The 24,891-nt window shown below is 50.8% G+C and overlaps 3 protein-coding genes across 3 annotated transcripts; 1 reads left to right on the forward strand and 2 right to left on the reverse strand.

The window, feature by feature from the left end:
* Positions 1 to 4,045: 4,045 nt before the first annotated feature.
* On the reverse strand, positions 4,046 to 8,476 carry CYB5D1 (cytochrome b5 domain containing 1). Its single transcript, XM_020809604.3, has 4 exons — positions 8,255 to 8,476; positions 6,450 to 6,526; positions 5,375 to 5,593; positions 4,046 to 4,873 (listed from the first exon to the last, which is right to left on the reverse strand). Exons 1-4 carry the CDS (start codon positions 8,379 to 8,381, stop codon positions 4,643 to 4,645), a joined length of 654 nt encoding a protein of 217 aa, XP_020665263.3. The 5' UTR covers positions 8,382 to 8,476; the 3' UTR covers positions 4,046 to 4,642.
* A 120-nt stretch (positions 8,477 to 8,596) lies between these two features.
* Positions 8,597 to 11,971, forward strand: NAA38 (N-alpha-acetyltransferase 38, NatC auxiliary subunit). The gene is made up of 3 exons (XM_072977161.2): positions 8,597 to 8,753; positions 10,346 to 10,529; positions 11,617 to 11,971. The coding sequence occupies exons 1-3, from the start codon at positions 8,649 to 8,651 to the stop codon at positions 11,727 to 11,729; spliced, it is 402 nt and encodes a 133-aa protein (XP_072833262.1). The 5' UTR covers positions 8,597 to 8,648; the 3' UTR covers positions 11,730 to 11,971.
* Positions 11,972 to 15,413: 3,442 nt separating this feature from the next.
* Positions 15,414 to 23,191, reverse strand: TMEM88 (transmembrane protein 88). Its single transcript, XM_072977159.2, has 2 exons — positions 22,054 to 23,191; positions 15,414 to 17,597 (listed from the first exon to the last, which is right to left on the reverse strand). Exons 1-2 carry the CDS (start codon positions 22,327 to 22,329, stop codon positions 17,328 to 17,330), a joined length of 546 nt encoding a protein of 181 aa, XP_072833260.2. The 5' UTR covers positions 22,330 to 23,191; the 3' UTR covers positions 15,414 to 17,327.
* Between the last annotated feature and the right edge of the window lie 1,700 nt (positions 23,192 to 24,891).

A 24,891-nucleotide genomic window follows, 5' to 3' on the forward strand; every position in this document is an offset into this window, starting at 1 on the left:
AAAGCTTGCATATAAGCAGGACTGGACTGGACGCCAAGAGGGTGGATCCCGTGTAGGGCGCAGAGAAGGGCTGGACAAGCCAAGAGGATGGAAGGCCACCACAGGGACTTACTCAGAGAGCAAGCCATCTCTTTTTTTCTCCCCACCAGATGCAAGCATTTGGTAAGTCCGGAGGAGCCTCGGCACAGGAGCCTCCTCAATTTAACAAGGACGTTTTTCTAGAAGGACTTGAGCCTCATTCCAGCAAGATGGCACAAACATGGAAGCTCTAGTAGACGACTTCAGGCATACAGTATGTATTTCTAGAGCATAGGGTGTCGTAGCCTGAGATCTGTCTTCCCAGGCCAACTATACGGTTTGCAAGAACCTCCTGACAAAATTTTGCTTGTGTATATGTTTTTTCCCCCCTTTAACAGCCGTGGCAGGAGTTTTGCAAAGCCTGAGGAATGGATCTGGATTGACAGAAATCATGAGGAACAAGCAGAACGGGGTGGCAGAGAGCTGCAGGACATGTGTGCCAGCTGTCAGCACGTGGGCAGCCCATAATTCAGTCCGAGGCCCCCCACCCCTGCTAAAACCGCAGGCTGCAACTGCCTTCTATCCCATACACGTCCCCAAACTTCAAAACATCCCTTTTCTGGTGGCCGTTGCTGCGCCACAGTGATCGGCCTCCCTAGCTGTGCAATTCTGGGGGATCCATAGATCTGACAATGAGCTTTTCCTCGCGCTGACAGGTTTAGGGATGATCCATGGCCCTGCAATTCCTGCCGAAATTCTTACCCTGGCTTGCAGTGCTGTGCATGTCTAAGCATAACAGCCGGAAGCAGTCGGGGCTTGTTCAGAGGCTGCCTTGAAACGTTCACGGGCTGGCTTTGTTCAATCAATCACCTCCCCTGAGATCCCTCATGTTTTCTGCTTTTAAAGCCCCATCCCTCGGCACCCACCCGTCGCCTCTCTCAAAGTGCCACCGCTTTGCCTGCAGATGCGGGTCAGCACGCGGAGAGCCCGGCTGCTCCCTGCTGAGACAGAAACTCCTGCTAAGCAATTATCACACTCACCGGAGAGGGTCATCTCTCACGCGGCTGGGTTCCCTGCTCCCCTGGGGGCCCGCGCTTCACTCCACTTGAAACCATTCCTTTTCTGTTCCGTCGGGTGTCCCCGCTGCAGGCGCCACAGATGTTCCTACACCAGAGTGCGCAGGGCTGTGATTCCCTTTTCTCTCCGTGTGTGTCCTGCCTGGATCTCTAGAGCCAGCTAAGAACTACCTTTGATGAGAAAACTCTAAACCACAAGCTTGAACAGTAAAAGCCTACGGAGATGCGTAGCTGCCCCCCCCCCCCCAAGATTCCCCATGAGCTGGGTATTCCTTTAGCAGTTAACTTTATTCTACATCTTTTCTTTTAAAAGCTGAATTACTGACTGAAACCCCATTGCTTTAACGTAATAAGTCGTAATAAAGGTAAAGGTTCCCCTTGACATTTAGTCCGGTCATGTCTGACTCGAGGGCGTGGTGCTCATCCCTGTCTCCAAACCGTAGAGCCAGCATTTTGTCCGTAGACAAACTTCCGTGGCCACGTGGCCAGCACGACTAGACACGGAACGCCGTGACCTTCCCACCGTTGTGGTACCTATTTATCGACTTGCATTTGCATGCTTTTGAACAGCTGGGATGGCCAGAGCTGGGACGAGCGACTGGAGCTCCCTCCGTCACAGGGATTCAATCTTACGACGGCTGATCTTCTGAGCTTGCAGCCCAGAGGCTTCTGTGGTTTAACCCACAGGGCCACCACGTCCCTGTTCACACTAGAGTACACCCACTGAATTGAGGGATTTGTAAGTCAACACCTATTTAAGTTCCATAGATTCAAATGGGCCTATTTCAGTAGTGACTTAACAAATCATCCCTGATTCAATGGGCCTACTCTAGTGCCTTTTGTTTCTTTCTGTTCATGGGGTTTTCTACTGGAGGGGCTTGCCAGTTCCTGCTCCAGGTGGATTGTGTTTAGTCATAACTCTCCACTAGGACCTGTCCGTCTTGGGTGTCCCTGCACGGCCGAGCCCATAGCTTCTCTGAAGGAATCAAGCCCCTTCACCACAACAAGGCAGCAATCCATGAAGGGATTTTTGAAAGACAGATCCTGAAGCGGAGGCTCCAATCCTTTGGCCATCTCATGAGAGGAGAAGACTCCCTGGAAAAGATCCTGATGTTGGGAAAGTGTGAAGGCAAGAGGAGAAGGGGATGACAGGGGACGAGATGGCTGGACAGTGTGATCAAAGGGACCAACATGAATCTGACCCACCTCTGGGAGGCAATGGAAGACAGGAGGGCCTGGCGTGCTCTGGTCCATGGGGTCACGAAGAGTCGGACACGACTTAATGACTAAACAACAACAACTCTAGTGCAATTCACTATGCTTAAGTAACAGGATGAGGGTGTGGAGGGGGAACACAGAATCTTGTATGCAGTCAGCATCAGAGTTTCCTACTCTTATTCAGGCGTTATGTGTAAAAAACCAAAATTAACAGTTGGAGAATAAGCCAGGAAAACACACTTGTACCTAAATATACTGATGTATCTTTTCTACAAATACTGGAGAGAACAATCTGCCTCCAAGCCTAAGCACACGTGCTAGATAGTAAACCCTGCTGACAACCATGGGGTCTACTTTTGAGTAAATGTATAAAATAACGGTGCTGGCTGTGTTATATTAAGTCAGCCAGACCAATATTGATATTAAAGGTGCACATACAGGAATAACTTGCTTCCTGCTGCATCTCCACTCCATCGGTGGTACTAAGCGAACCTCAGCGTAACATCCACAAACATGTGAGGCTGCCTGAGAGGACTACGAATGATTTGATCCACACAAGAACAGGCACAAGCGTTAGGAAAGAATGCTGATGATCTTTCCAGCAAACCAGCACTAGGATGGAAAAAGCTGGACCTTGTTATTTCAATACAATAATGAAGGGATCAACGCCTATGGATATGCCCCAGTCTCCATCAGAGTAGACCCACAGATTCAACAGAACTTACACACATGTTGACTTACTATTCCGTCATCGATTCCATGGCTCTACTGTATAGCTCAGACCAGCTCTCCAATATTGACCTTTGTTTAGTAATCCTTTTCTTTTCAGACTCATAAGGTGCTCAAGATAAGACTATGCCATTCCTCTACTCAAAACGTTTTGATCCTCCGAGCTACCCTATAAAATACTGTAATTTAGGCTGAACAGAAAACAATGAACCCACGTTCCTCATGCCTATTTTAGAATCATGCTTCATTCATGAGCCCAACTTAGGGACAGAGAACTTCATAACGGAGTACTGTATAAGCATCCACAGGTCTTGGTCCCTGCCAATGGCAGTCTTTGGAACCGAATCTGAATTTGGAGAGGAGACCTCATCCCCTCCCCTTCTGCTATGAATCGAAAGGGAAGTGCATTAAGAGTGCTCCTTTCCGACTGTCGTGGTCCTGCAGAATGATGAGCTGTTGAATGCATGGCCCACTATTCTCTATTTAAGTCCATTTTAAGAAACACCAGAGCATCAAAATGGCTGCTTGGTGGGCCACTGGTGACATCTACTGGCAATGGTAGTAAATTGAGTCCCGATTGCGGGACCAGGAAGGCCAGCGTGGTCTATGGGCCAGACAAGGTACAAGGACTCAGGAGACCCGGGTTCAAATTCCTCCCTAGACACAGAAACTCATGGGGGTCGGGTGGAGAAGAGCAGTGGAAAACCATTCCTTCAACATCTTGCCTATCTCTAAAGGGTCAACATAACTCTAAAGCAACTGGACAACTCAGAACAGCAGCACAGGCCAGCGTAGGACATCCCCGTAGGCTTGTAAAATCGTATTTCTGGAAATGTTTCCCCTGAATCACTGGAAATAACCACGTGGCTTGCACCAACATTCCCAGCCAACACCATCGTCTGAGCAAGTGGCACGTGGGCCAAGGTGGGTCCCAGGACAGGAGAGATGAGAAAGCTTGTTTCCCCACCCCCTGCCCACCCCCCCAGGATCAGCAGGAATTCCAATTTTTAATAAGATCTTTAATTGTCCTATGGCGAAACAACAGCCATGTTGCCTAAAAGGAAAACAGCCAACCCTTCCTCCAAATCAGAAAATGGTTGATGGACGTGAGAGCGCGTTACTGCCTCCAGTCCAGCATGAAGTGTCTCCAGTGCCTTCTCCGTTGCTCACTTCTTAGTGCCTGATTCTGAAACAGGTTCACAGGAAACGCCTTCATGATCTCTGTGGGAGAAACAGGTGCTGTGCCCAGGTGCTTTGCAGCGGACATAGAAGATGATGGCCCTCAGCCTCCCGGATAAGAAATAGATCAACCCAACGTTTAGGCAGAAGGCTTTTGGTGAAAGAAGGGAGACAGCCGGAACTTGGAAATACCGCTGACTGGCTGGGGGATTCTGGGAGTCTGGAACAGGAATATTTCCAAAGCTCTGGGAATGTCCCCTCTCTTTTCCCCAGAGAAGAAGACTCCTCCACAGTTCAGCCTCTTCACAAGATTGAACAGGATTCTAGACGGGAAATGTTCTAGGGTTCTAGAGGGGCCAGAACAGAAACACCACGTGGCTAAAGGATGGAGCCGTCTCCTCACCCAGTTGTACACTCTCCACTTAGAGCTCCGTGAGATCGTCATTGAAGTAGAGCAGGATGGCTGGGGTGTAGGAATCGGCGTCCATGCTGAGCTGGTAGAACTCCTCGTCCTCGTCCGGAATGTGGTTCTGCTGCAGGTTCTTGTCCATGTCTAGATTGACGCCTTCGTATTTCCACGTGTAGCTGGCCGCGTGGGCATTGTAGGGGAGGTATCGCCGCAGGATTTCCCACATGGATTCCTCTGCGCAGACCTGGAGGAAGGTCCCAGAGACGGAATTGTAAGGGGCTGGAGGGCATCTCAAGATCAGGGCCTTTCTCTCCCCCCCCCCCAGTCTTTGTCCTGGCCATGGGGTGTGGTGGGGCAGGGTAGAAAGACAGCCATAAGTCAGTTGAGTTGGTCTCCCACGATGTTATTTCACCAAAACCTTAGCAAGGGAGGAAGGTCACGTGTTTACAAGATTTTGGCTAGTGTGATCATGGTGAAGAAGAGCGGGCGAAACATGGGCTTCTGCACACAGTTCCTCCTTCTCAGCCACTTGTGCCAGGGGAGTCTGGTAACCCCTCTTCTTCTCAATGGGGCAATCTCTGGCTTGGGGAACTGCAAGCCAAGATCACCGCGGGGGCGAATGCAGAGCGTTTCAGCCAGGGAGCCCTTTATACCTTGCCTTTTTGCACGAGCCTTTCTGTACTAAACATAATAATAATTAAAAATAATAATAATCCTAGCTAGGTGGTGATGGGCCAGGACTCACCTCCAGGGTCTGCTCCTGAGAGGTCAAGGTGTTGATGATCCGTACGTGCCTGGTTTTGGCCGACAAGATGCCCACCTCATACAAGGGATCTTTCCACCAGGGCCTGCCAAAGTCGTTGGCCCAGTCTGAGCGAGGCAGTTGAGGTGGGATGTGAACAAATCGTCCCTGTGGGGTATAATACTTGAGGCACCCGGTTAGGGGGTCAATGTGCGTTTGTATCTGAAAGAAAGAAAAAGCTTGTGATGAGCTCCGGTTCCTGTTTTCAACTGAGACAGGCACAGATTCCAGTTCACAGGACATGGTGAAATAAATATCATTCCATGGTGTAGTCCTGGTTCAGAATTAAAAATCTTATTTAAGACCTTCAGCAATAGAGCTAAGTCGTTCCTCTTTGCTCTGATCTTAAGGTGGGGTTTTTCAAATATTCATTTTATGACTGAGTGATACAATGGAGAACTTAAATTAAAAAAGGGCATCATTTCTGTTTGATGACCTGTGCATGGTAACATCGGTGAGATCTATAAACCAAAACAAGTTCATCCCTGGGAGCAGGGAAGAATACGAGGCCCATGAAAGTGGAAAGCCAGGAGGTTTATTTAGGGTACTGTTAAAGTGTGGGTCACCGGGGCCATTTCTGGCCATGGTCCCTGACTTCAGGCCATCATGGAGACAGTGAGAAACCAGGCATGAGACACAGGGATCCGGAGGGGTCATGACGGCTGAAGGCTGGAAAGGTGGAGGGCCTCTGAGGGGTGTTGGTGACATGCACAGCATCCTCCCAAAGACATTTGCTCTGTGCCTTCGCTACAGTCATTTCAGCATCAGAAGGATTTCTCATTTTCCCAGGCATTTGAGAAACAGTTTCCATGCATTTAGGTCTCTCAACCCACTGATCTGAATCCAGTTTCATTTTTCAGATCTGTCTGCATGCCACCAGAGAACTACCGCTCCTCTGCAGTCTAAACAGGTAAAAAGTCAATCAAACGTGAGAAAGACACTTCTTTTGTCCCACCACCACATCCTGCCAGTTCAGGACGGCTTTCTCCTCACAAGTGCTAGAGCTAAAGGTACTCACATCTTTGGTTTTGGGGTTGAACCAGTGGCTAATGTCTTTCCCTGCAGCTTCTAGGATAGGTTTCATCAAAAGATCACCTGGAAAACATACACAGATGTGAGAAGCTGGTCTCTCCGAAATCTTCAGGCACATAACGATAAAGAAAAGAAGTCACTGGAAAAGGCAGTCATGCTGATAAAGGTTTCACAGAACAGAGGAAGACTGGATGTGAGACAGATTGAGGCAGTAAAGGAAGCAACGGCCAGACGTTTGCAAGGCCTGAGTAGGGCTGTCGCTGGTAGGAACTTATGGAGATCAGTGATTCAACAGGGTCTCCTAAACCCCCTGCAAAAAAAAGGAAGACTTCCCAGTCGATCAGAGCAAAAGCTTGAGGCTTCGTACCTCTGAGGAAGGGGACCGCAGTCCAGGGAATCTTTTGCCGCAATATTATCCCTTCGTTTTTCCAGATGAGACAAATGACTCTGGTTTGCAAACAGTTTTGCAAAGACCTTCCTGATCAGGTATGCTTCCTCCTAGTGACAAGTGGCCCAAGAGCCAGTTTTAAAATGTTGTTTTCAATATGTTTTCAGAGCTGCTTTTACCAATCAGTTCTAATATTGTATCTGGTTTAATTCCATTTTTTTAAAAAAAAAATCTATAATTATTGGAGTTTTTTAAAAGCTTTCAGTAGTGATCATTTTGTGATCAGTAGTGATGGCAAATAGAAGGGGAAGATATGGAGGCAGTGACAGATTTTACTTTCACCATGATCACTGCAGATGGTGCCAGCAGCCACGGAATTAAAAGACGCCTGCTTCTTGGGAGGAAAGCGATGACAAACCTTGACAGCATCATAAAAAGCAGAGACATCACCTTGCCAACAAAAGTCAGCATAGTCAAAGCTATGGTTTTTCCAGTAGTGATGTATGGAAGTGAGAGCTGGACCATTAAGAAGGCTGACTGCCGAAGAATGGATGCTTTTGAATTGTGGTGCTGGAGGAGGATCTTGAGAGTCCCCTGGACTGGAAGGAGAACAAACCTATCAATTCTGAAGGAAATCAACCCTGAGTACTCACTGGAAGGACAGATCCTGAAGCTGAGGCTCCAATACTTTGGCCACCTCATGAGAAGACTCCCTGGAATAGACCTTGATGTTAGGAAAGTGTGAAGGCAAGAGGAGAAGGGGACGACCGAGGATGAGATGGATGGACAGGGTCATCGAAGGGACCAACATGAATTTGACCCAACTCTGGGAGGCAGTGGAAGACAGGAGGGCCTGGAGTGCTCTGATCCATGGGGTCACAAAGAGTCGGACACGACTTAACGACAACAACAAAAGTGATCGTTTCCACATTGCAAGCCACCTTGAGGAGAATAGATGTTGGAACCGTATCCACAGGGATCGGTTCCAAGCCCACCCGTGGATGCTGAAAAACGCAGATTAGAGGGAACGCTATACCTCGCACAGTCTCTGCAGTACTTCCCTCTAGTAGCCGGTTCTGTTAACTTCACATTTAGAAATATACATTTCTTGGATGTTTCCTTTAATATTTTCACGCGGTGCGGGAAAGTGAATCAGCAGATATTGATCCCGCGGATAAGAGGGTCCCACTTGAAATTTAAAAACGCTGTCTCTAACAGAGGCCAAAGACAGAAAGGTGGCCAAAACAAAGGCGACCGAGCCCAATCTCCTCCCCCCCCCCCCCACACACACACCCCATTCCTAGCCTGCTTGTCTTCAGCAGATTGCCCGGAGAGGTAGACTGCCGCTGCCTAGGGAGGCTCCCCCGCTCAGGGCGCCTCTGCCTCACCCCGGCATACTTTACCCTGGTGGACCGCGGCCAGGGGGGTCAGGTCGTAAACCCGCCCCAGGAAAGAGACCCAGAGGTCCCAAGGCCGGTTGTGCACCGACACCTCCCGCGGGGTGTAATAGCGAGGCCGGCCCGAGTCCATGGCCGCCCGGAGTAGGCCTCAGCCGCCGCCAGAACCGCTGCCATGGCAACCGCCGCCTCCGCAGCGCCAAGCGGCCGCACGGCCTGATGGGAAAATGAGTCCGGGCAAGGGGAAGGCGAAGGGAAAGGAGGAAGAGGACGGGGCGAAAAGGGAAAACAACCACTCACACGGCGGAGGGGGGCGTGGCCGCGCAGAGGCTCCCGGACGGCGGTCCGCCGAGGGGCCTTCTGGGAAGTGTAGTGCCGTCCGCGGCCGGCGGCGGAGAAAATGGCGGCGCCCGCGGTTCCTGAGGCGCTCCGCTTGCACCAACCGCCGCCGCCGCCACCGCCGCGGGGGGAGGAGAATGGCTGCGGGAGCAGCCCCAGCCCTGGGGTGAGGCGGCGGGCCTGGGGTCTCGGGGGGGGGAGGGGGAAGCGACAAGCCCCACAGAGAGGGCGGGGAGGGGGGGTGGAGGAAGGGGGTGGCACCTCCAAAGGGGGAGAGGGGAGGGGGTGGGGGGACAGGGGGGGACAGTCCAGGAGGGGAGGGGGGTATTGGGAATGGGGAGACCCCAGTGGGGGAGGGGGGCGCCGCCCCCTCCCCACTGGGGGGTGAAAGGGTTAAGAAATGGGGGCTGGGGGCATCCTTATGGGCGACCCTCGGAAGGAGAGAGGATCCCCCCCATGAAGGGGCGGATGGGGAGGGGGTTCCCCTTGGCTCAGGTCGTGGCTTCCTCCCAGTGGGAGGGGGGGTCCCTCTCAGGCTGGGCCCTCCTCTTCTCCTACGGCCTCCCCCTTGGCCCCACTCCACCTCCGCCCTCCCGTCTCTTCCCCCCCCCACAGAGAAAGCGCCCCCAGGGGCTCCTGTTACTTCTGGGGGGGAGAGAGGGGGAGTCGATTCGTCGTTTGATCCAGGAACCCCCCCCTCCGAAGATTGGCTGGGGGGGGGGAGATGGATAGACTGGCCATGAATTGGAAAGGGTGGGGTGGGGATGCGGATGGGGAGGTCAGGGGTCTCCCCCCATCCTGCCCTCGTGCCCTCCTTCCCCCCCCATGGGGGATTTCAGCCCCGCTTGCCACCAAAAAAAAACCCTTGCACCCCCCGGGTAGCCCTATAGCAGCGGTGGCATTGGGGCAGGCCAAGAGGGGGTGGGAGGAGGATCCCCCTCCCCAGGGAGGGCGGCAAGAATGATGCAGGAATGGAGGAGACCTGATAGAGAAGGTGTTTTAGGACCCCCGAGTTTGCGAGAAGTGGGTGAACTATGTATCCCACTCTAGTGCAATCACCTGCCCTGAGGACTAGAAACTCCGGGGTGGGGATTGGAACATTTAGGGCATTGATGGAGAGAACGCTGCCTCGTTAGTCGCAGTCAGGGGTAGTAGAGCTCTTAGACAATTTCTTTTGTATTACAACTCCCAGAAGCCCCTACCTTCTTGGAATTCTGGGAACTGTAGTCCATCATCTAAAGTTTGTGCTTTAGAATCTGTCTTAGAGATCTTAAGTGGAGAACTGAGTGTTCTAAAAGGGTGACGCGAGAGAGAGAGAAAACGTATCTGCTTTACGGAGCTGTCTGAAGAAAAACGCTACTGATCTTTAACGACACCAGACCTCATTTGTCATCACTCACCATGAGGGCTGCAAGCTTGGCATCTCTTCCGGAACCGGGAAACAAAACCAGCAAGTAGGGAAAAGGCGTGCCAACCAGGGTGGATTAAATTTAAATCAAATTGATTTAAATCACAATTTACATTTTTTTAAAAAAAACCATTTTTGAGGACTTAAGAAACTGATTTGAAAAAATGTACCGTAAATGGTGATTTGAATCAATTCAGTTTTTTTAAAAAAACAAAAAACCATTGATTTGGATCCACCCTGATCATAACAGCAGGCAGCAAGAACGGTCTTTTTCCCCCGTGAATTGGCCTGGAGAGGTTCCTCTTCCCCTCCAACCCACAAAGACTAAAATATCTGAATGTTTTCCACAGGACTCTGGGGAGGAGAAGGCAGACTCTCCGTACCTGCTGGCCCGTCGCAAGCTGGAGAACCTCCTGAACAAGAGCATGCGCATCCGCATGACGGACGGGCGCACCCTCGTGGGCTGTTTCTTGTGCACCGACCGGGACTGCAACGTGATCCTGGGTTCGGCCCAAGAGTACCTGAAACCCACTGGTGAGAGCCCATCTCCTTTGCTGCTTGGCATGAATTTCCATCCAATGTGTTACTCATTTATTTTCAGTACAGTGGTGCCTCGCTTGACGAGGATAATCCGTTCCAGCGAAATCGCTGTAGAGCGAAATCCTCGTCAAACGAAATAAAAAAGCCCATTGAAATGCATTGAAAACTGTTCAGTGCGTTCCAATGGGTGAAATACCTCAGCGTCCAGCGAAGATCCTCCATAGGGCAGCCATTTTCTGCTCCCTGTATAGCGAGGAATCCGTCCCAAAACACAGTGGGGAGCCATTTTACACAGCGGGCGGCCATTTTGAAGACCCGACAATCAGCTGTTTTGATCGTCGTTAAGCAAAAAACCGGTTCCTGAAGCAGGGAACCGGTCATCGTAAAGTAGTTTTTTCCTATGTAAACATCATTTTGCGCTCATAATAGCATCGTTTTGCAATCGTAAAAACCCCATCATACAGCAAAAAATGTCATGTGGGGTAACCGTCTAGCAAGGCACCACTGTGTTTACTTAGCACTTCTCTGACCACTAGGACTCCCAATGTGAGGTTTCATGTTTTCTACTGGTTTTTAAAGTCTTTTTATGTTGTGGAATTTTAGATGACTGGGGTTAGATGACTGGGGCAGAAATGGTCTAAGCAATAATTAACAAAGACTGGAGAAGTTAGTTCAGGTCCCAGCATCCTTCAGCTAGCATAACTGTCGTGCAAAAACAACCTTGTGGGATCTCCAGGAATAATAATTTTAGAACGGCAGAGCTGGAAGGGACGCAATGGATCATCGTCTCCGGCCCCTGTCGAGGAGGCATTGCGAGGGATTCAAACTCCCAACCTGTGGCTTTGTAATCAGACCTAAACCATGGAACTGTGAGAAGGCAATTCTCCTTTTTTATTTTTTGAGGAATGAGAGAAGAAGGACGTGTCATGGCAGAACGTTAGGGTTCCTTTGGAGAACCACAGGTTGTTTTGGGGAGAGAATCTCTGTGTTTGGGGAGCAGTGAAACAGGTAGTGTAGGGGGGGTTGAGGAGAGAGAGGGGGCGCCTGGATCCTCACCATCTCCTTCTTGTGTGGCCTACAGACTCCTTCTCAGCTGGAGAGCCCCGGGTCCTGGGTCTTGCCATGGTGCCGGGCCACCACATCGTTTCCATTGAGGTGGAACTGGAGAGCCTGGCCTCCCTGCAGTACCTCTGACGCTGCGCCAGGGGGCAGCAGGTCTCTCTCTCTGCCTGCCGGGCAGGGAGCCGAGAGGCCCTGAATGGACCGTCTCCCTTTCTCAGAACTGGTACCCTCTGGGGGTGGGGTGCAGGGTTTTGCCAAGGTCACAAGAAGGACCCGAAGCTGGAGGAGAAAGCCGGACCGGAGGGGCACCACCTCTCCGCTTCCCTGACCTGAGGAGCTGTTTTGTGTTTGTTAAATAAAATGATTTAGAAGAACCCCGCTGTTTTGGTGGTGTCGCTTACCCAGAGCTGCCGCTGACGCCCAGCCCTCGCCTGTGCTCTCAAGAGAATCCAAAAGTCTGGATGGATCTCCTCCCATCTTCAGTCTGCAACCCGGGAGGTGGTTTCGGCAGGCCCTTGTGCATGAGTAAAGGGGGCCCTCCTCCTCTCCCTTACCCCAGCCCCCTGTTTTTCCTGCCTGTGCCTCATCGGGTTGTGAGGCCCCCCCTCCAGAGTCTCTATTCCCGGGCCCTTTGTTGCCTGAAGCTGACATCATTCTGTCCCCTCTTTCTCTCGGAACTATCACAGTGTGCTTTAACACTGAGGACTGGTAACATCAATGAAAAGGAAAACTGGAGCGCTCCCCACCTCCCGAGGGCATGGGTCCCATGGTCGTACTGCTCTAACAGTTAGGGAGTTTTTCTTGATATCCAGGCCACATCTGGCTTCCTGTCGCTTGAGCATGTTCCTATGCATCCTGCACCCTGGGAGGATCCGGAACAGAAGCTGCCCCTCCTCTTTAGGACGACCTTTCAAGTATTTGACAAGCGCTGTGTTAGGAAGGACACCAAAGCCCTCCTATAATAAGCAGCTACGCTCGGTTTCCAGTATCCAAAATTTCTGGAAGCTGGAGTCGTGTGTGGTGCCGTCCCAGAGCTAGTGATGGCCCTGTGGGGAAAGGCGGGATCCCCTCCAGCCCTTGATCGATAAGATACATGGATTCAATTTACCACCTAGATCCAAACTGTCCCGATGCTGCTGGGAGCGCACCTGCCTTGGCTGACATATTGCTTGCGGTGGGAGGCCAGCCAAGTCCTTCGCTGGGAAGAAACAGGAGGATCTCCTCCCAACGGACCCCTCTGCCTGTTCCAGGAGCTGCGCCCGGTGCAGGAAATGCTATCTATAGATAGGACGGGGGCCTCTCCCCTTTGTCTCACAGGACCCTCTGGGGCCCTGTTATCTTATCCAAGGTTCCTTCCTCCCCAGAACGTAGAATTTCCACAAGCCCCATTTTTCTTTTGGCGCCTGCAGCTGACTCAGTTCTTCCTTATCCTGTTGGGAACAGGATATTCTCCTCTCTGACCCGACAGCAAGAGGGAAAACCTCTCCATCGGTTGTCAGTGTCCTTTCCTGGCAGGGGCCCCTTCCTTTTTGCTACAGGCTAAAAAAAAAAATTAACTTTGGCCCGCTTTCCCCCAGCTGCCTCTGCCTGGCAGGAAACCATCGCTGGTTGCATCTCCCTCTGGTTGTGCCCGGATGTGGGGGCAGCTGTGCCTGCCAGCCGTTTTCTGATCAAAAACACCCACTTCCAAACTGCCTCCGCAGACCTTCCCGATTAATACCACTTGCAAATTAACTTTTGGGGTTGGGACACTGCCTTCCTCAGACGGTTTTGTACAAGCATCCTCCTTTTCAGAAAAGGATTCTTTGTAAGGCTTTCCTTGAAATCGAAAGAAGTATAGTCTCCAAATCGCACAAGTTTCTCTCTATTCAGCGTTAGTAAGGCCTCATCTGGATACTCCCAAGAAGGATGCTGACAAATTGGGACAATTTCATAGGAAAGTGACCAGGATGGCCAGGGGACTGGAAACCAAGCAAAGACTGAAGGAACTGGGCATGTTTAGCCTCGAGAAAAGAAGACCGAGGGGAAATATAGCACTTTTTAAAGACTTGAAAGGTCGTTATCCAGAGGAGGGCCTTGAGGGATCCGTTTTTCGATCATCTCAAGAGTGCAGGACATGCAAGATTGGACTCAAGTTACAAGAAGCCAGATTTACCCTGAATACCAAGAAAAACGTCATAACTGTTAGAGCAGTATGGGAATGGAATCCATGATTTCAGGAGGTGGTGAGCACTCCAAAGCTGGAGGCACGCAGGAGAAATTTGGACGGCTAACTATCGGCCGGATCTGCTTCGCTATGGATTCCTGCATCAAGCAGGGGGTTGGACTTGATGGCCTTAAAGGCCCCCCTTCCAACTCCCATTCTTTTATGAGTCTATGAAATTGTCCCCATTTCATGGAAGGGGGGATGAGAAAGGAGAGGCCCGTGGAGAACAACGGGACTTAAGGGTCCCTCTAATCCTGCCCTCCTCCTGCTAAATCGAGCTCCCAAGTGCCCCAAGGCCATAGCGTGGATGCTTAAGTGAAGTCCAGGAGTCAGAAATCGTTGGTCCCAGGCTATATGCGACCCAGGGAGGCTGGCCATGCACAGTTCCAGACAAGGCTCCTATACATTCTAACATGCCAAGTGATTTAGACTTTAGCGGAGCGGCTTGGTTTTTCGACCAGAATGCCGGGACAAACGCAGGGGCCAAATAAGCTGATGGCAGGAACTTCCTTGGTTTCAGCCTGTGAAGCAGGTAAGCCAACCTGCCGCCCGTCGGATGTATAGGAAGAGAGCTTTGAGGAAGGGGGGGGGAGAATCTCTTATTTCGGACTCCCTCAAGTGCCGCTGATGGTTTAGTCCAAGAAAACCCACCTTCCCCAGTTCAGGCTAAGACTACAACTCCCATAAGCCTCAGCCAGCATTATGGTCAAATCGTCCCGAGGCCGAGCGGTAGATCCAACCCTGCTTTTGGCCTGCCCGTGGTGTAGGAAAGAGGGATAGTGGGCCATTTCCAGAAGGGCAGCTGGTGGGTGCCGAGCACAGATTAGGACCTGGGAGGCCTGGGTTCAAATCCCCCAGCCCTTGGCCAGGGAAATTTATCACGGGGAAATACTGCTAGGAAAACCCCTCCATCAATATCTCCCATACCTTGAGAACCCTTGTCAGCCTCGCCCTAAGTCAGGTGTGGCTTGGAGGCAGGAAACAGCCGCCGCTGCTGCCGCCCTTCGCCCAGGGCCCATAAATAACAGTGGCGATCTCGCACCCAAAAATAGCGGACAAAGGGCAGAAATGGGGCTTAAGGGTCCCTGCCACTCACAACTTGGAAAAGTTGCTTTTTTTGGCAGAATTTCCTGGAGTTGTGGCTCCAGGCGAAGGAGCTTTCGGCCGTGCTGAGATGGCGCTCAGACAGGGAGGGTGCAAAATGGCCATTTCAAACCTGGCATCTTCCTCCGGCACCGGGAACCAGGTGCGAGGGGGGAAAAAAGCAACACCTCTACATAAAATCTCTTTTCAGAGCTGAACATTTCCGCCAACAGGCATACAGACTCTCTTCTTTGTAACCTAACGAAGAAGGGGATTCTGCAAGCAACTGTCAAAATGACGACACAGTCAGAAGCCGGGCTTTCCATTTGCAGCCCTTGGCTCGGGACTGAATGGAGACCGAACTCTTTGGCGGGGTGGGGGGGGAGACTCTTCACACTGCCGGCTTGGGTTTTGCATCCCTCCCCCGGGCCGCCCTGCTAGGTTGGTCTCTGCCGCCACCCCCTTCCCCATTCAGTGGGGAACAGGAGATTCCCCCCCACCCCACACCCAGAAAGAAATGCAGCTTCTCCAGATGAAGTCTCTATATTGAAAGAAATACATGTCAGCTTCGGTTACGTCGGGAAGCAAAGGCATGAACAGGAATTGGGGGGGGGACATTGAGGTTTACAAACACGGAAGGAACGTTGCAAGCAGGAAAAGAGCAGAAGACGTCCGTCTGTGTGTCCGTTTGCCTGTCAGGCGGGAAAGGCAAGGCGTGCCATGGAACCACCGTTGGCACACACGCTCACCACCCCCCGGAGCTGTTTCTGTGGCTTGACTGTATTTCCATCGGCGGTGGTGTGTCCTTTTCAGCTTCTGGAAGCGTTCAGAAGTGTCCATCTTTGTGATAAAATAGGGTGGAAGGCCTTCCCTCGCCTCCAAACCTATGTTCCCAAAATGACATCTGACGTCAACTACTGTACAGCAGTATCCATTTCTGATGGATCTCTTTTTTTCTTTTCTTGCTAATTTCAGCTGCTGGTGCAGCCACTGCTGCTTTTAGGGCAAGACAATTACCCCACCACCACCTCAGATCCTCTAAAGTTGGCCACCTGGCTGTTCATGTAGCAGGGAGTTTCCTAGGCAGGTGACTGGGTAGGCAGAATTCCAACCCCCCCCCCCCCACGAACACACACACCTTCTTAGTTAAAGTATATCTGGGCAAAAAAAAAAACAGTTTAAAAAGTGCAGCGGCATTTTAAAGATTAATTGTTATATTTTGGTATGAGCTTTTGCGGATACATTCACCTTCAGACTAGAGGGAAGCAAAACCACAGATTATACGCAGGGTTAGCGAGGTATCAGATAGCACTCTTCACCTCCTGTTCCTTCTCTGCATGTAACTTGAGGGTTTGCTTCCCCGTCTGCAGTCACAGAGTCATAGAATAATGGAGTGAGAAGGGGCCTCTTAAGGCCATCCAGTCCAACCCCCTGCTCAAGGCAGGAATCCAAATCAAAGCAGATCAGATAGAGGGTCGTCTAAGTTTCTCTTGAAGGCCTCTCCAGTGCTGAAGCGCTCAACACCTCCTGAGGTCATGGGTTCCACTGTCGTACTGCTCTAACAATAAGTTTTTCCAACCACAATCGGGCTTTGATTTAACTTGAGCCCATTGCTGCATGTCCTGCACTCTGGGATGATCGGGAACAGATCCTGCCCCTCCTCTGTGGGACAGCCTTCCAAGCCTTTGAAAAGCATTATCCTATTTTCCCTCCGTCTTCTTTTCTCAAGGCTAAACAGGCCCGGTTCTTCCTGTCTTTCCTCTTTGTAGGGCTTGATTTCCAGCCCCCTGATCATTCTCATTGCCTTCCTCTGGACTGGTTCCAATTTGTCAGCATCCTTCTTGAAGTGTGGTGTCCAGAATTGGACACAATACTCAAGATGAGCCCTAACCAGTGCCCAATAGAGGGGAACTAGTACCTTTTGAGAATTTTGGAGACTTGACTTCTGTTAATGCATCCTAAAATTGCATTGGCCTTTTTTGCAGCCTCGTCGCACTCTTGGCTCACATCAAACCTGTGGCTTGCAGCAGTTCCTAGTGAAGAAGCAGGTGTGCCCAACTAAAAGCTCTCACTAAAATATATCAATATTTAGAGTGCCGCTCTATTTTTCTGCTTTGTTTTTTTGTTTATTTTTGTCTGGAAATGCTTGCCCAGACCATGTGTTCTCTACTGAAAAGCACACCATCCGAACTTCTCTGGCTGTGTCTTAGCGCCACAAGGGCTGTCCGTAAGGATTCTGCAAGTCTCCGATGGGATTTGGCATCTTTGTATATGGATCGGTATTGAGCAGCGCATTCTAGGTTGGACTCCTGTTGGACATCTGACAGCCACGAAGGAGCCTTCCGGGGCTGCAAGGACCCACCAACGTTGCTGTGCTTGTTCCCAAACCCACCCACCCACCCACCCCTTGGTGAATCAGATCCCCCCCTTCCCACAATCCCTTAAACCCAAACTTTCTCCGCCACGTCCAGATCCTGAGTGCAGCAGCAGCAGCCAGAGTTATGATAGTGGGTGACGGGCAGGTTCTTGTAGACGGCTTTGCTGTAGGGGACGAGGCAGTAGCCCAGTTGGAGGCGCCGGGCGAGGCGGCAGTAGGCGGCCAGCGCCAGGACCAGGAGGGGCACTGCCAGGGTGAACCCCACCACGAGGAGAGCCACCGAGGCCGCGTCGTGCAAGTGGGCCGTGCAGTAATGCACCTGGACGTGCAAAAACTGGAGGGAGAGAGAGAGAGAGAGAGGGGAGGGCATCAGAAGGCAGGGAAATGTTGCTTTTCTTTTGTCCAGGAAAAAAACAACACAATGACGTGGAATTGCAGCCCCTCGCTCGCTCATCCTTGGAAACGTTTAAAATATTTTAAATAAATAAAACGGAAATAAATTTGGCAGCCAGCGTGGCCTTGGTGAGGAAGGGGAGATTCCAGGATGGGTGGATGTTCTCGCTAAGCCACCCACCTACCCACCTGGGTATCTCCCCTTCCCCACCATAAAGAGGCCGCTTACATCCTTAAAAGACAATATTAAAGGGAATTGTATGACCCCTGCCCTCCAGGTGCTTCCCAGCTGTGCAGAAAGGGGCACCAAAGAGCCATCCAGCTGTGCCAGGGTGACCCAAAACAGAACACACACAGAGAGAGAGAGAGAGAGAGAGAGAGAGATGTAGGCTTTTAAATAGGCCACTGGTTTGTTTGTGACTCCACAGGGTCCCTTCTAGCTCTGCTGTTCTAAGATGATGATAATGATGATGATGACAGCCCCTCACAGTGACTATGAATGTATGAGTTTCAGAAGACGCTGCCTTTAACCGCCCTGCTCAACCCTTGGAAATTCAGGATAGTGGCTTCCTTGAGGGAGGGAGTACATCTCATGCTTGCTTGGTCTTCCTCTTTCCCTGCGGCTTCCGCACTATTCCTAGCCCTGCTGCTTTTGAGAAGCCCCCCCCCCGGCAGCTAAAGAACGTATGGAGTGAAGCAGGCAGGTAGTCAGGGAGGGGATAGTCTTTGGAGGGGTGGGGTGGGGAACCAAACAGCAGCCCCCCCATCCCACCCCACTACAAGAGGAAGTTGGAAGGCAGCACAGGCAATCTCTGGAATGTGTCCGTTTGGCCTCAAGGTTATCGAAGCTGCTGCCTGCTCCATCTGGCTTTTGTCACGGGGAAACAGGGTGGAAAACAGACCGCCAGACTTTTCCTGGCTTGGCCATCCTCTTCACTCTTCCTGTTGACTGTCTTTATCAGAGGTGGTTGTGTCACGCACCGCCCTCCGAGGTGCAAGAATAATTCCAAACAAGATTTTGGAATCATGGCCTTTTTCGTTCCCACGTTTTGTTTCTCACTAGGTGCGAGAATATCCCAAAACAGACATTTAATGTTCCTTATGGGAGAACTTGCAAAAGTTATTCTGTGGACCCCAAGTCCCCCAAAATCACCTTCTTATGTCTGGAGTATTCTGAAAGAGCAAATAAACTTTCTTTCTTTCTTTCTTTCTTTCTTTCTTTCTTTCTTTCTTTCTTTCTTTCTTTCTTTCTTTCTTTCTTTCTTTCTTTCTTTCTTTCTTTCTAACTAACAATATAAAACGAAACATTTTAAAGCATTAAAACCCTTGCAGTTAAGACCTGCATGGGCCAAGACCGTCAAGCCCAAAAGACTTTTAAAGAAGTATGTTCTGACAGCGCTAACATGCTCCTTTTCCTCCTGTCTTGTGTGAGATCTTTCACATTCACTGGCCTCTGACCTGCAGAGAGAGCAAAGTGGTACAGTCCTGCAGTGTGTATGTGGGGGAGGACTCCACCATTTCTGGACAGGAAAGTCTGGCGGTTCCTTTGGGTCGGGTCTTATGAAACAAACATAAAGCTTCTCTTTGCAAGGCTAAAAATCAAGACGGGAATGTCCTGGTACGATGATTTGTTTCAATGTGCTGATCCTTTTGAATAGCACATGTGCATGAGTGAGCCTTTAAAAATGCTATCCTTTTGCTTTGAAAAGCAACGGGGCCCAGCCTTTAGTGGATTTTTAACACCTTATCCTGCTGAATGTATAGCCCAGATGCAGAACTAGGGAACTTTCCTGGCTTTGGATGACAATCCTGGCATTATTTCGGCCATCCCAGGGGGAATCTCTGCCCACTGTAATCCCAAAGGTAATTTTTCCATGCTCCACTGAATCTTCATTTCTTCCTTGTGGCTGACCTTGTTCATCATAAAATCTATATGTACTGAACAAGTTAGCCACAAAAATCTATATTTCAGGGTGCAAAGAAATCTCCTTTTTTTCCTAGTTAAACTCTGGTGGCTTTTTCCCACATAAAGGGGGAATTCTCACAATCGCTCCAGATCACAGCCTTCCTGAAATGGGGGATGCCCCCCAACTCTCCACCTCTTCAAATCCACCTCCCGAACCAGAGCAAAAGTACAGGATGTCACCAAGGAACGATAACAACAATAACAGCCTTCCTCTAAAAAAAGATAATAATGCTGGGAAAAGTGGAAAGGCAATCAGCAGGAAAAGAGGATGTTTGAGCATGAAATGGACTGACTCAATAAGGGAAGCCACAGCATGCAGTTTGCAAGATCCAGATCTTCTAATGGCCTTGCCTTACAGGGATGTTAACTACAAAACCTTTCACGGGTCATTGCATAAGGTTGCTACACTTCAGAATTGACTTATTTTTAATTTTGATTTATTTAACTTATATGCCACCCACTCTACCCAAAGGTCTCTGGGCTGCACATAATGATTATTATTCGGAAGCAATTTGATGGCACCTAACGATAGACCAGGAAAGAACAAGCAAAGAAAAAAGCCAGAGGCTGGGGGCAAATGTTGCTTTGGAGGAAAGTCTCGGAAGGAAAACGTGGCCGATGTTAAAGGCCTGGTCCAGAAGCCTCACTGTGGAGACAAGGATCAACCGCTTCCAGGGAGGGAAAGAGAAGACTGCTAATTAGGAGAACCTCATGACATTTTCCAAGATGAGCGAGAAATGGGAAAGATCCCCCCCCCGTGTGTGCACGCGCACGCCCCCATGGGAGCTCAGCACCAGCAGCTTAATCCCAAAGCATTCCACTGAAGCTCCCCCACCCCCCTTTTTCAACCTCCCTCCGGGAAGACCACCCGGGAGGAGCCCTTGCAGCCGGGCAGCCCAGCCCCAGAGATTTTCAGAGTGGATGGAGGAAAAGCCGAAATGTAGAAAAGGATGCTGGACATGTTGCATCGAATGTGTCTTTCTTTCTTTCTTTCTTTCTTTCTTTCTTTCTTTCTTTCTTTCTTTCTTTCTTTCTTTCTTTCTTTCTTTCTTTCTTTCTTTCTTTAAGTCACCTATTTCAGTTTGCCAGGCTTACTGTGAAGAAATTAAAACAGCTGGCCACTTTTTAAACCCGCCCCCCCCCATGAAGTTGGCATCCTTAGGAGACTTGCCCGGGGTTCGTTTCAGCACCCATCCAGCATGGGCCCAGTGGCTTTTCCCGCACCCTTGGGGAAGAGCGCACGGCCACAGCGCTGTCCAGTTCTGTTTGCAGAAACGGTGGGCCAATGCTGGACCCGGTGGGCTGCCTGTTTCCGGAGCCTACCTCGGTGCAAGCCACACAGATGTTTCTCTCCAACAAAATGCCTAAAAGTGCATTTCTGGAGAGAACAAACACACAAACAGGCATATCCACAGCCAGAGGGAAGAAGCCTCCACTCTTGGAGAGCTGTCCCGGATAACCAGTGGAGATATAAGACGCAAGCCCTTTCTCATTTCAGTCATCACCGCGTGGCTGTGGACAAACCGGGTCTGGGTATTTTACAAAAAGCACAGGAAAAGCTTGGAGGGTTTTGCAGATTGGTTAATACATTTTTAAGGCCACGATGTAGGAAAGAGAAGAGGATGCATGCCGCCATTTGCCAAGAAAATGACTCTTAATTTAGATTGTTCACTCGCCAGAATTGGCAGTTGATTTTTGCTGAAGCCCCGGGAAAGCTCCTTAAGAGTCAAATTTATCCGGTGCAATTCTTAAGTGTCAGGAGATGGGGGTGCGTGGTGTTTTTTTTTCCCCCTTCGAGGTCACACAAGATTCTCTTTTGGCCACATTTTTGCAAGTCCAGGCGCTGAAAACATTCTGGAAGTTGCACCTTAAGACATTTCCTAAAGTCTTTAGGAAGGTCTTCGTCACACAACAAATCACGCGTCCACTCAGCCTCCGCATCCACCAGGAAACCTTACTTGGGGGGGGGGGCAGCTGAAGTTTACACTTCTGAGCTGAACATCTTTCTCTTTTTCATTCCTAGGCTCGGGGTTATTCAGTCCCAAGAGTTTCTCTGAGCCTTTACAGAGTGCCCAACTTTTTAAAAAGAAAAACTTCCTCAATTTTAGACCTACCTATGGCAAGCAGGCTCTGGAATCGAACCACACCTTATTGGGTTCTATGCCTCTGGCTTCCTGAAGCTACTTGCACCATGCTCCCTATTTTGGGCAGAAGGCTACCATTTGAATAAGAGACTGGAAAAGTTACTTTGGGATTCTCTGCCCCTTCCCGATCCTTGTCATTCCCCCTAAGGGGTCGCTCGGGGTCAACACCTCCCTGGCCCCCCAAACCGTGATTCGCACCCGCTTCTCCAGGGTTCTACCCTCCAGGGTTCCAGCCACCTCGGGTGCCTCTCCTCTCCCAGCCTGTAGCCCAAGGGCCACCGACTTACCTTGGAATGGCACACGACCCCGAAGCCCACCAGGACCCCGGCGGGGAGCAGGATCAGCCCAAAAATGAGCCCCACCAGGAGGAGGTTGAGGGCGCCCACCAGCAGGTTCTGGATCGTAACCAGGACGGCGCAGGCCCAGCAGTCCAAGGATCCGCGGAGCTCCGGAGCCCCTTCCCCGGCGTAGGGAGGGGGTGGCAGGGGGGAAGCCCCCAGCAACCCACCCTCCCGGTCCAGGGACCCCGAGGCGGCCTTGGGGGAGCGGGTGTCTAAGCCCATGGCAGAGGCCAGGGTTCCCACGCACGCACGCACGCACGCACGGCAGAAGAAGGCAGCTGGCTCCCTTTGCAACCAACCTCCTTGCCCTGGCACTCTGGCTGCGCTCCAGAGGCGGTTTCCCCACCACCACCCATCCTTTATAGCCTCTCCCAGGCTTCTCCACCCCTTCGCTGCGGCTGGACCTGCCTCCGGGATAATCTAGGAATGTGGTCCAGCCCCCCCCCACCTCCACCCCACATCCATCAAAAGCCCAAGTCACCAGGAGCTTTCTTCCAACCCTCTCCCTCTCCCTCTCTCTGCTTTTTCCCTGACTGTCCATCCCAGGGATTCTGGCTCATTCCAAGGAAAGTGGGGTGGGGGGTGGAGGGGAGGGTCTCCCTGGCTCTGCTCAAATTCCAAAGATGCTTTTCTGGCTCTCTCTGCCTCCAAGCCGTGCAGCTCCCCACCAGGGAACAGGCGGACCCGCTAAGTCCCAGATCCGAAGATGCTCGTAAACCCCCTGGGGGGGGAGGCAGCACCACCCCAGACACACACACACACAACACACACACACAACACACACAACACACACCACACACACACACACACACACACACACACACACACGGTGCTGGCTTCTGGGCCTCCAGGAAGGGCATAACTAAAGCATTAAAGCATTTTAATTAAAAAGCATTCTTTAGCTGGCCCTATGAGCAGCAGGATTTATTAATATTAATGTTATGATTGTTTTTAATATAGAACATTATTATAATATTGCCTATTTTTAATGGTTTCAATGTTTTTAAAGTTTTAACTTGTACGCTGCTCAGAGACTACTTGTAATGGTGCAGCTAAAAAAAATCTTGTAAATAAATAAATAAATAGATAAATATTTGTGTCCACCTATTGCTTTCTGTTGTTGTTTAGTCATTTAGTCGTGTCCGACTCTTCGTGACCCCATGGACCAGAGCATGCCAGGCCCTCCTGTCTTCCACTGCCTCCCGGAGTTGTGTCAAATTCATGTTGGTCACTTCGATGACCCTGTCCAGCCATCTTGTCCTCTGTCGTCCCCTTCTCCTCTTGCCTTCACACTTTCCCAACATCAGGGGCTTTTCCAGGGAATCTTCTCTTCTCATGAGATGGTCAAAGTACTGGAGCCTCAGCTTCAGGATTTGTCCTTCCAGTGAGCACTCAGGGTTGATTTCCTATAGAATTGATAGGTTTGTTCTCCTTGCAGTCCAGGGGACTCTCAAGAGCCTCTTCCAGCACCACAATTCAAAGGCATCCATTCTTCGGTGGTCAGCTCAACCTATTGCTTAAAGAGCCTTAAAACACCCTCTGCAAGGACACTCCTAAACAGCATGTCCCTTGTCTCGGGGCCCCCACCACACCGCTCGTGCGACTATAGAGACCCTACTCCCCCATCCAAGCGGCTTGTTGGGAAAAATAACTTTTCCACCACTTGTGGCATCTTTCCTGCCTCACGTTAGCTGTCAAAAAGAACCCGATGGACATCGGAGAAGAACACAAACCGACCCCTCGAGGTTCACGCCAGCAAGATATAAACTTGTTTATAAAACCTCTGGGATGTATCTTTCCGTTTACACCCGTACCAACTCTTTTGTGCTCTGATTCTCTACACTCTTGTTGAAATAATAATAATAATGATAAAAGAATGTGACAAGGTTCGTCTTTAGCCGGGGGGGCTGTGTTGTAAAGGCGGGAAAAAGGCGCGGAGGCGAGTCCGAGTCTTGAGAAATAACAACTTTATTCGCGTGTACACTTAACTCCACTGGATCAAACGGATCCTTCAAAACTTCATCGGTTAACAGTGTATACTTCTTAGGTCTAACAACTGGTGGACCTGTCTCTTCATCTACCAAGGGGCCGGGCCAAACCGCTCGCGGTCCGTCAAAGGTCTTAAAGGCGCACTCCGGATGGCGCATATGGTCCCACAACAGGGGTGGCGGGCCCAATCCCCCTCCGGGGGCTTCTGCTGGAACTCGGGGCCCGGGCGGATAACTCTCCGTCCCCCACCATGGTAGCCCACCGGGAAGACCGAGACCCTCCATTCCAAGGGTTCATATGTCCTACCGCGACCGCTAGTCAAAGGAGGCTCTGGCAACGCTCCTCCGTCTTTCAGTAGGTTCGGAAATCCCGGAGGCCCGTCCGCCTGGCTCCTCGCGTCTATCAGCCAGTCTGTCTGCACCCCTCTGTTCATGCATCTGCCCAGTTCACCTTCCCCCAGCCAACTGAACTCCCGCGCAATTTCTCCCTCTCCTTTCACCTCCTCCCACATGATCAAGTCCATCTCGGCTCCTCCCTCATCCACCAAACACACTTCAGTAGGCCTCCTTTGCAGCTCCTCCTCACACTCTATCTCTACAAGAATCCCTTCAGTACAGCCACTCGCGTCTTTCGGGCTCTCTTCTTCTGGGGACAGCACACTGGGTCCTACTCCTTCACACGCCCCCCTCTCTGAGTGGGCCGTCCTCCAGGGAAGGTTCTCCTTCTCCCCTTCCTGTCGAGAGAAATAGTCGGCATTAGAGTGAGCCTTCCCTTTCCTATATTGTACCTGAAAGG

This window comes from Pogona vitticeps, chromosome 6, assembly GCF_051106095.1.
Source record: "Pogona vitticeps strain Pit_001003342236 chromosome 6, PviZW2.1, whole genome shotgun sequence".
Classification (NCBI taxonomy): Eukaryota; Metazoa; Chordata; class Lepidosauria; order Squamata; family Agamidae; genus Pogona; species Pogona vitticeps.

Excerpts from the sequence above, each read along its gene's own strand:
- TMEM88 (XM_072977159.2), bottom strand. The coding sequence starts at position 22,329 with ATGGGCTTAGACACCCGCTCCCCCAAGGCCGCCTCGGGGTCCCTGGAC. Across the intron at positions 17,598-22,053 it reads GGGTCGTGTGCCATTCCAAG|TTTTTGCACGTCCAGGTGCA; the intron begins GTAAGTCGGTGG and ends CTCTCCCTCCAG.
- CYB5D1 (XM_020809604.3), bottom strand. The coding sequence starts at position 8,381 with ATGGACTCGGGCCGGCCTCGCTATTACACCCCGCGGGAGGTGTCGGTG. Across the intron at positions 6,527-8,254 it reads CCTGGCCGCGGTCCACCAGG|GTGATCTTTTGATGAAACCT; the intron begins GTAAAGTATGCC and ends TATGTTTTCCAG. Across the intron at positions 4,874-5,374 it reads CTCAGGAGCAGACCCTGGAG|GTCTGCGCAGAGGAATCCAT; the intron begins GTGAGTCCTGGC and ends ACCTTCCTCCAG.
- NAA38 (XM_072977161.2), top strand. The coding sequence starts at position 8,649 with ATGGCGGCGCCCGCGGTTCCTGAGGCGCTCCGCTTGCACCAACCGCCG. Across the intron at positions 8,754-10,345 it reads GGAGCAGCCCCAGCCCTGGG|GACTCTGGGGAGGAGAAGGC; the intron begins GTGAGGCGGCGG and ends TGTTTTCCACAG. Across the intron at positions 10,530-11,616 it reads AGAGTACCTGAAACCCACTG|ACTCCTTCTCAGCTGGAGAG; the intron begins GTGAGAGCCCAT and ends TGTGGCCTACAG.